Consider the following 12,811-nt stretch of genomic DNA (forward strand, 5'->3'; position numbering starts at 1 on the left):
AATTAATAAAAACTATTTCCTATCACTGATATGCAATAATTAGAATAAGAAAACATGAGTCAGAGTCTAGAATATAGGTTAGCAGGGAATGGGGTGGGGATAGGAAATAAGAAGTCAAGATTTAAAATGTACAGGTTTCCTATTTGGAATTTTGGAAATGTTTTTGGTAATAGAAGGTGATGATGGTAACAGAACATTGTGAACATAATTAACAGTACTGAAATAGATTTCTGAATGTGGTTAAAAAGGGAAATGTTAGGTTGCATATACTGTAACAGAATAATTTATGTTTTAATGCCATGAAACTACACTACACAGTGAATTCTAAGTTAAACCATGGACTATAGTTAATAATACAATTAATACAATACATTATCATCAGTTTTAACAAGTGTCCTAAACCAATGCAAAATGTTAATAACAGGGTAATATATGAGAATCCTGTATTTTAAGCATGATTGTTTTATAAACCCACAAGTTCTCCAATAAAGAGAAAAAAGGAAAAAAATAAATAACTGAGTATTAACTAGTGTAAAGTAGAATGGAATCAACAACTATGTGACAGATACTGTGAATACAATATTCCCATTTTAGGGCTGAGCACACTGAAATTCATAAAGGTTTACAAGGGCTCACGTCTATTAAGAGGAAAAACTAGGTTTTGAGCCCAGTTTAGTAGATTCAATATTATATCATGTCTATGTCAAAGATCTCATAATGAAGAATCTATCATCTATCTATTTATCAATCATATAGAATACGTTATAACTTTAATATGAAAGATAGATAGGGGGTTAGAGATAAAAAGTTGTATCTGCTATGATATGATAGAACCTGAATTACAAAGTAACAGTGGATATACAAAGAAAAGGAAAAGTTCAAAGAAACATTGTCAGGAATTTTCCTTAGGACCTCATAACTGATTAAATAGAGAGATGAATGAATTAATGATAAATCTCAAGTTTTGAGGCCAGGTGACTTTACACCATGTTAGTACAATTTTAACAGAAATAAGGAATTCAGGGAGAGTCCATGTTTGGAAGTAATGAATAGAGGAAAATTACTAAGCATGTTGAAGTAAAAGCAATACACATGGAATTGTATCTTGAGGTTAGGGAATATTTTAACAAAGAAAACTTGTATTTATGATTTAAAGACAATTACAAAACACTTTTTTCAGGTAAATTGAGTTAAGTGGATTACTGCTTCCCTAATGAACTGGAGTAGCTAATACAACTTTAGCTAATTTTATTCAATATTTTTATGTGATTTATAATGTAAACCTTATCAGCGCTTAAAGAGAAGACTATTAATTTAAAAACTAAAATTTTTTTTCCAAAGGGCAGTCATATTCTAATATGATTATAATTTTAATCTTCATCAGCATCAGCATCAAAATAACATTTGAATTTTTGCTGTGTGCTTGACACTTTCTTTGGCACCACAGTCATAGAAGGATACATGCTCTTATTCTCAAACGACCGGCACTAGGACAGTAGTGATAAGGCATAAGATGTGCACAAAAGAATAAATAGGAAGGTAAGGTAGCATTTTTTTTTCCTATGCCACATGAGTAGTTCAGATCATCAATATTATAGGAATTAGAGAAGGGGCAATCCCCAAGAACTACAGATGTCTCAGAGGAGCTAGAACTTAAGCTGAAACATAAATGAAAGCTAAGAATTGTAGGGTACTCTGAAGTATGTAATAATAAGTTGGAACTTTGTGGAGAGTATTACTGAGCTCCATTCAATTAAGTCAATATATTTTTACTTTTATTTTCTATATTAAACCGGTTATCAGCCAATGCACCTGATAATTTCTTTGAGAAATTGCTTTGCTCTGATCAAAATACTGTCCACTGTTACTTCCTAACATTCAGTATCTGCATCCCTAAGCTTTTGACTCTGATCACTGAGCTGAAATATAGAAGGTTAAATCACTCATTTACATTATCACCCTCTCCCCCCTCCCAATACAAATGTGACATTTCAATTTTGCACACTTCAACTCTCCTTAAATCATCTATATAAAAACTTTGAAGCTTGATTGATGATGAATGAGCCATTGTCTCCTCAAGCACCCGTTTCTCATTAGCCTTTAGAATCTCAGCTTATTAATAACGAACCCTGAGGGCTGACCCAGTGGGGTTGCAGCAATTCATTGTACTCCCAGCTGAAAGGTCTGGGTTTGGGAAAGATACAGGAATCTCTGGACCAAGGCCACTCCAGAGATGATGTATTAAGTATCACAAGTGGAGGGTGTGAGCTATAATACTTTTGTATCATTATCTGCCAACAAACTTCTGTGGCTTGAGGTGATGACAGTGAGAAAGATACATTGTTTTATGTCTGAGAAAGTCCATGCACTGTTCTTTGTCACTTCACCTTGAAAATGGGCTTCATGGCACTTTGGATTTTGACTTCTTGATTATGCCCTATGGTTTGACTAAGCTATATAATTGTGATATATACATTATTTATATGTCCCTGCTGTAATTAGACAAGTATAGTATTTCTAATTTTATTATTTTTATTATCATTTTGATACTAAGGTTGACCTGTAGATGCCCCCATGCAAACCAAGACATTTAGATATACAGTCTGACTTAGGTTAAATATTTCTTTACTGCTTATTAGATCTTTCTTATATCATTGTGATTTATAAATTTGCAAGTAGAAGGAAAATGCTTGCTGTTGAATCCAATCATATAGATTAAAGTGGAATATGGCTGGCTGCATCTAAAATTATAATCTTTATTTTGAAAAAAGAGAAAGGTATTCAATCTTATTTATGAAACAGTTACGAATTGTGACATGGCATCAAAGCACTTTTGTTGACTTTTCAAACCTCATAAGGAGGTCATATGAATTTGTATTTTCGTTAGGGATGTTATATTACAATCAAGGCATAACATGCAAGACAGAGGGGGAAAAAGGCATGATTCAGTATTTTACCACATTATCTTTCAAGAGAATTAATTTGCAAAATGTCAGTGATTCTGTTAATGGGCACTCATCCCCAAATTTACTGTAACAACTAGCATTTGAAAGGAAATAAAGACTACAAAAGAACTCAAATAACACAAACATTTCCTTCTTCCCTTTACTCATACAAGTGGGAATTGAGGTAAGAAATTCCCTTTTAGGATCGGAAGGCTAAGACACAAGAACTTTATGTCCTCTTTCAAATGTCACATTGACACTTGGCAACATTCTAAAAAATAATCTTAAGGAACAAAAAAGCAGATAATAGCTAAAAATAAATTTTAAAAAACACTTTCTTTTAAAAGGTATTTCTAAGCACTAATAATAAATCCCAATTGGCTGGCATGTTATAGAGCATGTGTTGGGTGGGAAACGGTAGCTAGCCCTGATCTTTAGGCATCTGTGTATCTTATGTGAGGTAATTGGGGCAGGTCTGGGAGAATTTTGTCTGTCTGGGATAGCTCAAAATTGTCATTAATTTAATTTGGTGTACAAATTAGATTTATGTAAACTAATGAAAAAGATTTAAATATGTCATAAATATCAAGCATACTGTCTGTAGTAAATTTTGTACATTATCAATTGTAAGCATTTTAAATAAGTGCTATTTCTCTTTCAGCCTGTAAAAGCTCTAAACTCAAAATTACATTTATTTATTTTTCCTGTACTCAAGATACTATATATTTATTGCTCTACTCAAAATATGTTTTCCTGTATTCACAATATTATATTTTTTCTTTCATTAGGCAAATATTTATTGCCTATCTGTCTTGTGCCTTGCATTATGGAAGATACTAAGAATATGGCTTTGAACAAAGCAGAAATGACTTAATTGAACTTAGAATAGTTTAACATGACCTATAAAGTATTTGTGGAAAAAGCTAACTTTTGTTCTTACTCTGATTTGGTCAGAATATAATTTAAAATTCAGAAATACAACAGAAGTTAACTGATCTACATTGGTGACAAATTCCATAGTATTCTTTTTAAAGTCAATTTGACAAGAATTAATTGAGCAACTATGACTCCAGATTTGATCCGAAAGATACAGCACTGAAAAATATCCCTTGTCTTCAAGGAGCTTAGTCTAATTACATTTCAGTTGTAGTCTATTATATAAAGTTAAATTCAGTATATTGGAAACCAGTGTAGTTACTTCTTTCTTACTCTAAATACAAAATGATTCATGACAACTTTTACTTGGCTTGCATGCATTAATTAAGTAGTAAATTTTTGAGACCCAAACATAATTAAATATTTATCAAAAATTTTCACTAATGAAAGGATACTTTTTATAACAGAATGTCATATCTAATGTATCCTACTACATTTATCTGTGGATATTTATTAAAGTACAGTTTGTTTTGTGAATTTGCTGGAAATATTTTTATAGACTATGATAAAGAACTCTTAGCACCTTTTTTTCTACCAGTTGATTGACCAAGAATTAATTTACTCTGATTTATTTTCTACAGTGAAATTTAAATACAATGGAATGTGATTATATTGAACTTATTCACATATTCAACATATTTTGAATTCTGCACTCTTCCAGGTTTTATGCACCTTTGTTTGAAGATCAATTAAATTTGTGCCTGATTTGCCTTTCTTCCTTAGGCTTAGAAATTGTCAATTTTGTCCTGATTTTTAAAATTTAATTATTAATTACTTTATTTCATGCCAGTGCAAAGGAAACTCTTGGTGTAGCACAGGTGATACCTTTCAATAAATTCTTAATAACAGCTATGGAGAATGCCGTTGTTTTTGTGTGTTAGCAAAGATAGATCTACAGTACAGCCAGGAATTTTTCTGATATCTTCTTGGATAAATGATTCATCAAGCTTTCTTCTGTATAATCTTGTAGCTCTCTGTGATTTAAAACTGCAGCCAAACGTCTATAGTCATGCAAGGCAGAAACATTAGGTACTCCTTCTGTCAGGAAGGAATTTCTATCTTTGAGAGTATCCTTATATTCTGTAGATATTTCTTAGTCCAGAAATAAACCTATTTCCTCACAAGAGCCATATGAAATCAACATTTTTAAAAAACTTATAGATTTTGAAAATCAATGAAAACGTTAGAGATGAACTAGTGCTATTGTAACATTAACTTGTCAACATTTAGGTAATCTAGTTAATGAAAAGAAAATATAAGATCAAGTGTATATGAACACTGACCTATGAATATCAATTAAACATACATTTTCTGATTGTGGAATTTTGTCATTCAGCAGCAGAACACAGTGTAAACCAAAGGTGATGGAAAAATACACAATACACAAATAAGCTGTACATCAGTAAATACTAAAAGTTTCCAAATTCTCCTGACCAGAATTGCTGTAGATGCTGGGTTTTGAATTTGGGATGATGAAAGTATCATCCACATTGATCATGACTGTAGTCTTAGTTTGAAATTTTACTGTATGAGATTATACTTGAACTATTATCTCTTTTCTAAGTCTTTTTTCCAAGTATAAGGCAAGCTCTTGAATAGGATTTTTCTAAGAAACAAATATCAACATTGGTAGCATATTAATATTGTTGGAGAAAGATATTTGATGAGATTATTATTCAGTACAATATAATCTGATTCTGTTTGACTATTTTAAAATAGGAAGTTAGAGATGAATACTGGGTTCCTTCCGTATGAACCATTTGAATTAAAATGCAACTCCTGAAAGATACAGCCTCTTTGCATAATGTTTGAGTTATTACCTTTGCACTGCATTTTTTTTTATGGTAGAACTTTTCCAAGTATAGATTGAAAAATAGTCTTCATTTCTTGGAGAGCAGTCAAAATCTCCTTTCTTTGTCACCTAGTAAGGAATTATTCCTAGAGGAGAAGAGCATCACCTAATGTCTCATGAGAACTCTATTAGGATGAGATCTTCACATTTCTTAGGTAGAAACCTAATGCCAAACATTAATGTAGAAATCCATTTTCACAATCTTTTTTATGTCTCACATTTCCCTTCTGCTTTGATGAAGGTTGTATGATTAAGTCATGAAAAATGATGAACTTGGTTTTGGAAGTAGAAAGATTATCTAATTTCTTTTTGTTTCTTTTTTCCTTTCACCTGAGAACACGGAGCCAGTAGTCAGAGGATTGATGATGGGAATGAGAGTGATTTTAAATGTAGAAAACCCTGCAATATGAAAAATAACCTGGAAAATTTTATACATGTGCTGTACTAAGTCACTTTGGATATGCCCACCATTCTCCCTTCCACAAATACCCCTCTTATAGTACCACATATCCCTTTCATTATTTTAACTCGTGTTTTTCTTTAAGGTGGCTCTTAGGGTAGTATACAGGATAGATGTTTTTCTCAAAGCCAACAGGACAGACAAAGTTGTCTTCTTAATATGCATTTCCCAGTTCTTCCTCTCTAACACCTCTGTTAGTTTGAGTTTTGTCTGAAGTAACAGTATATCCACCTAAATACATTCTTACTCAACCTCTGTTACAGCAGGGGTGGCTATGTGATATTGCTATGGCCAATGAAATACAGATATAATCCTTGTGATGAACATTTCTTCCCAAATAGAAAGTCAGAGTCTCTAGCTTGCTCTTATGCCTCCTTCCTGCCTGGACCGTGCGGTAGCCATCTTGTGACTAAAGGAGGAAAGTCAGCACACTGAGCATGGCAGAGCAGGTAATGGAGCAGCTAAGCAGCAGAACTAATCTACAGCTGCCTCCATATGGGTTTCTTATGTGAAAAAAGAATCCCCTATCATTAAAAATCCTCTTAATTGGGTTTTTGGTACTTGTAGCTGAATGTTTTATGGAATGATACATGATATCTCTTTTTTTTCCCCTCCTCTATCTGCCTTCCCCTCCCCTAACCCTGCTTTTTTTGCTGTCTGTGTCCATTCACTGCGTGATCTTCAGTACCTATTTCTCTTTTTGTCTTCTCTTCTTATCTTTCTCCTCTAGGAGTCACTGGGATTCAATCCCAGGGACCTCTGATGTGGAGAGAGGTACCATGTCAATTGCACCACCTCAGTTCCTGGTCTCTGCTGTGCTTCACCTTGACTCTTCCCTTTGTCTCTCTTTTGTTACATCATCATCTTGCTGTGTGACTCACTTACGTGGGCACTGGCTCTCTGCATGGGCACTCGACTTGCTGTGTGGGCACTCACATGAGCACTCAGCTCACCATGCCAGCACTTGGCTCACTAGAAGGGCACTTGTCAGGCACTTGGCTCCCTATGCAGGTACTTGCTCACCGTGTGAGCACTGGTTCACCGTATGGGCGCTGACTCACCACACAGGTGCTCACATGGGCACTCGGCTCACTCACATGGGCACTTGGTACAACATGCAGGCACTCGTGTGGGCACGTGGCTCACTATGCGGGCACTCAGCTCACCATGCATGCATTCACATGGACATTCGGCTCACTATGTGGGTACTGGTTCACCACGCGGGCACTGGCTCACCACAAAGGCACTCAGCTTGCTGCACAGGCACTCGGCTCACCATGTGGGCACTGGCTCATCACCCAGGCATGCTTTCTCTTCTTTTTCACAAGGAGCCCCAGGAATTGAACCTAGGTCCTCCCTTATGGTAGGGGTAGGTCTTATCACTTGAGCCACATCCACTTCCCCATGATATCTCTTAAATTGTTTTTGTCTTAGACAAGGGGAGAAAAGGCAGAATGAGATGCCATGTATACTTCTAACCAATTTCTTAATATAAGAATAGTATTTTCATAAAGAAGATCTCACTTTTTTCCTTCTGGATGACTTAAAGCTATCTACAGAAAATCCATGTATGTGTTAAGCCATTGCTCATGGGAGCAGGTTAGCTAATGAGAGCCAATGTTGTGATACAGACAACAAAAAAAATTGGCTTTAGTGCATTTTGCCCCATGGTCAATGAACCACAGGCTTTATATTATATCTTGCTTTGTGTTATTCTTAAAGACTAATAATTCTATTGATTCCATTTGAGATGTCAAGGAACATTTTTGTGATTGAAGCATTCATTTTAGTTTCCCCTTTGTGCTAATTACTTACATACTGACTCCAGTGTCACACTGATTGACAATTTATACCAAAATCTTAAAAATATGTACACTCCATGACCTTGGACTATAATTAACAGAAATTTATTCTTAAAAAGTTATGATAAACTAGCTGAAGTTCATTTTAAGTATAATTTTAATGACAAAATATTAGAAATAAGTTAAATGATCAACAAGATGGGACTGGATAAATACTATTTTGTTTATAATCTGGCATATCATATTCTCATTAAAATAATGTGAAAGAATATTTAACTACCATTAAATATTTACTATAGAATATTAAACAAACATAGAAGCTTCTGAAATATTATGTAAATTTTATTTTAATTTCAGGAAAAGAATAGAAAAGAACAGCTTCTATACTAAAATGTTAAGAATATTTCTCTGTGTTGGGATTTTGAGTGTTTTTCTTTGTATTTTTTGGTCTTTTCAAATTTCTGCAGATAATGTGTATGAATCAATAAATTATATTTTGTAAGATCTCTTGACTATTACAATGTAGCTCTAATTTAACATCAAAAATAATTTAAAAACAAATTATTTTTATTGACTACCTTTGCATCAACAACCACTTTGACAATAAATCTGTGTTGTTGTTTATTTTTTTTTTAATGCAGAAATCCTAAATGGTGGAGTCTATGTAGACCAGAACAAATTCCTTTGTTATGCAGACACAATTCATTGGCAAGATATTGTTCGGAATCCATGGCCTTCCAACTTGACTCTGGTGTCAACAAATGGTAGTTCAGGATGTGAGTAGCTTTATCCTTTTTTAATGTCTCAAAATGTTCTTCTGCACTATGAAAATGAATGACATACTTATCCCATTGACAGTATTTTAAACTTCGCCTCCATTGAATATAGGACAGATAGAACAAATGGCTAAGTTCTATTTTATTTCTAATTAATTCTCTCTTCACAACTATGCTTCCTCATCACAAATTCTCATTTTCTTAGCATAGTCCTGCTTTGTTAAATCTAAATTACTTTATTATATTTCCAAAGTCCAAACACGTGCCCCATTATCCATAAAAGCAATGCTTTCATTGCTTCAACTATTTGTGGTCTATACAGCACTGAGACAGAGGTAAAAATGTTGCATCCTACTGTCATTTTTTCCTCTTGTATAAAATAAAATTTTATTGAAGTATATCATTCATACATGAACATACATAAACAATAAGTATATATTGAAAGTTGTGAACTTAGGAAACAAATATGCATATCATCACACAGAGCTGCCATACTTTACCCCTCTATCAACATCTTGCATTATTATAAAACATTTCTGACAAACTATGAAAGAGCATATCAAAATATTACTACTAATTATTGTCCATATCTTAGATATTTATCCTGTTAACCACAGTCCATCTTCCATAACTGTGTTTTACAGCCCTATGTTCTGTACAGTCCATTCAAAGGGTACATTCAGTGGCTCTCATTTTCATCCCAGAGTTGTACTGTTATCACCTCAGTCAATTTTAGAACATTTTCATTAATCCAAAAGTAAAAATCCCAGACCCCTTTATATTCTCTATTGCTGTACCTTAGAACTGATATAATATCTTTTTTGCCATTGCTGAAAGATCGATGAAAATTCCAAAACACTATAAATAAGGTAGAGAAATAAAATGTTTCAAATTGCATTTAGAAGAAATATTTGTTGCCTTCTGATTTTAGACTAATAAAGGCTAACAACTACCAATTTCCCATTCTTAAAATGTACATGGTTTCTATCATGAGATTTATCACTGCTGAAGTGCTTAATATAATTAAATGATAAGCAAACAATATTTGAACTATCATCAAAACCTTTGGAAAATATTATCTAAAATCTCTTTCATTTACATAAACCAGTCTATGTTGTCCCTGCATTTATTATTACTGACATTTGTATAAAAACAATCTTTATCAAGTGTTATCTGGTCTTTCTATTTCTCATATATTATTATATGTTTCCCATCTGAAATCGTAACTGTCTTCACATGGCTTAATAATTATTTGCTATAGTACTGATTGTGTTATGACACTTTTGTAGGGAATCAAACTCCAAGGGACAATTATTAAATTTCATGATGGCTCTAATAATGGGGAAAAGTGAATGTATTTGATCAGAACTGGCAGCTGTATTTTTAATAAAAGGCTAAAATTTTTAAAAGTAAAGTAACATAATTTTCCTGTCATCTTTGAGCAGAAATTTGCGTGAGATTTCATTTTTTACAGTGTTCAAGTTGTCTACCTTGAAAAATTACACATGATGAAAAAATGGAATCTGTTTACCCTAACGAGGCAAAATGATGTGCTACTGAAATGGCTTCCATTTTCCGTTTGCCCATAATATGATATTTTATATATTTAGAGGGTCAAGGGCCATATTGGTTGGATGAGAGGGAAGACCTGCTGACAGCTTATCAGACTGACTAGCCTGGAATGCTTGAATGAGATCAAGCAAGAATAAAGTCTGAGACAGAAGCCAAAAGGGAAAGATGCCCACCAGCCTCACACAATATTTAGCAGGAAAATTCTGAGGTGTTTGCTGCACCCTCACAGATGGCGTTTCTTTGTCTGTTTCTTTCTTTTTTTTTTTTTTTAGGGCAAATTTGGATGGTTATACCTACAATTAGGCAACTACTGCTGAATTTTTTTGCATACAAATAATTGGAGGTCCAAAAATTTTAAGTGCAGTGTAGAGCTATAGTCAATGGCCCTTTACAAGCAAACAACTGATTGCTTGTCGAAGTTTTATTCTCTGCATAGTAGTTCTGCTTGCTGAAACATTATGTATACTGAATACCCATAGCTGTTAATAATGGTTTTTCTATACCTTGAATATTGGTTTCCTATGTGTTTATCCTGAGTCCTTCTATCATCTCTCCATGGGTCATCTCAAGCACTCACATGATTTTTAATACAACCTCTATTCTGGTTTATCCCAAAACTGCATACACCAACCAGTTGTCACTCAAGTTAAAAATTTGGTGGTCATCACTGATTTCAATCTCTTCTTGGCTCTTTTTATTTAGTTAATCCCTAAGTATCTTGATTCTATTTTCTGACTTTTCTTATTTCTTCTTGTTATCACCCTAGTTCAGGACTTCATCTGCTGCCTAGGCTATTGAAACAATATCTAGATTCTTAACATTGCTTTGGGCAAAATACCCTTACGGCAATCTGTTGAAGCCTGTGAATACCCTTCTCATAATATTCTTTAAGCATAAATAGGCACAAAATAAATGCCTTAATATATAAATGCTTAAAATCAATAGGCACAAAAATAAATTACAAAGAATTACGGGGATTATCAGTTATATAAAAACATAGTTAGCAACATATGTTAAAAATATATGTGATATACTTGTATCAGTGTTTATTAGAATGTTAAATAGAAAATCTCACAGTAGCATTAATGTCTAATGTAGTTTTGATGCAGTGATAAGTATAAATACTCTTAAGATCTCATTAATAACTTGTATAATAGGAGTATATGGTTTCAATCAGTTACAGTATGCCTGGTACTGTTAATACTACTGTAGTTGGGTCCTTACATTCCTAACTGATGAAAATCATAAATTTAAATAAGAGATCAATGAAAATGATAATGTAACTTTTCCTCATTCAAGTTCATGAACCTCCTAATTTCTAATTAAGAGCCCCTGTGTCTAATTGCTCTCCTTGCCTCTAGTCTGGGTATATGTACCATACAAAATGCCAGTAAGTGCTTTATCTAATGGATAGACCATGCCTACAAACCCGGCCACTGTGGCTAATAAAGGGTCAAGTCCAAATAAAAACTAAGGGTTAAAGAATTTTCAGCAAACTCCTGCCTATTTCTCACCTGCATAGATTAAGTTATGTCATTTTCCTCTCTTCATTAGACTCATTTCTAGCCTCACTTTAAGATACTCAGTCCATCAAGTATCATCTCTTCTAAGAACTTTTCTCTTCCCCAAGCTTAATTTGGTCACCTTTCCCATATGACCCCATAATGACCAGAACTGAAACCTGGCATTCTTGTCTCAGTCTTTAAAATAAAAGGAACTCTCCTCAAGGACAAGGCCCAAGTCATTATTCTTTCTGCTGTTCTAGCACATAAGAGATGGATGAAAATATTTACTGAATCAAGAGATAAATAAATGAAATAGATCAGGGGATATAATAGATCAGATGAATCCAGGTTGTATTTTCTTTTATCTATCATTTACATACAAAAGAATGAATGTGAAATATAAAAACTGTAATCCAGAGACCCACAGCTTATCCACTTTTAGTGGATTTTCAGGTAAAAATGGCAACATATATCTGTCTGCTTAATTTAATTCATACTTACATAATTATATTATAATACATTTGTTTTTATATTATAATTATTTTGATATATATCTACTTTTCATTTAATGTTTAAGACACAATAATTTCTATATTATCTGTAAATATCTATAAATTCACAATTTTTCATGTAAGAAATTCAAGAATATTTGATCCTTAAGTGATACTTTACAAAGTACTTCCTAATGCGTGTTTCTTTTTCAATATGGATCCTTAATGTAAAAAAGCAAACTCTTTACAAAAGCAACCTGGCTTTTTATTGACACAAACTTTGGGCTATAATTGAAACAATGAAGAAGGTTGAATGTCTAGGGAAAAAAGTAAACAATTATATTTCTTCTTTAAAAAAGATGATTTCGGAATAATTGTAAACATGTTGTATTCTCTGAAATGTTCTTAGGGTATTGTTGACCCAAACTTGAGGACAGTTGAAGGAGCAAATGAGAATCTTTTTTCCTTTCAT

The 12,811-nt window shown here is 33.2% G+C and overlaps 1 protein-coding gene across 9 annotated transcripts in view; it reads left to right on the plus strand.

Moving 5' to 3' along the window:
• ERBB4 (erb-b2 receptor tyrosine kinase 4) overlaps positions 1-12,811 on the plus strand; it is a 1,195,692-nt gene that overhangs the window by 780,428 nt on the left and 402,453 nt on the right. For all 9 annotated transcript variants that reach the window (XM_058300185.2, XM_058300187.2, XM_058300190.2 and 6 more), the window contains exon 4: positions 8,637-8,771. In XM_058300185.2, coding sequence (XP_058156168.1) covers positions 8,637-8,771 — 135 coding nt within the window. The remainder of the gene's footprint in view (positions 1-8,636; positions 8,772-12,811) is intronic.

The sequence above is a fragment of the Dasypus novemcinctus genome, chromosome 7, assembly GCF_030445035.2.
Source record: "Dasypus novemcinctus isolate mDasNov1 chromosome 7, mDasNov1.1.hap2, whole genome shotgun sequence".
Classification (NCBI taxonomy): Eukaryota; Metazoa; Chordata; class Mammalia; order Cingulata; family Dasypodidae; genus Dasypus; species Dasypus novemcinctus.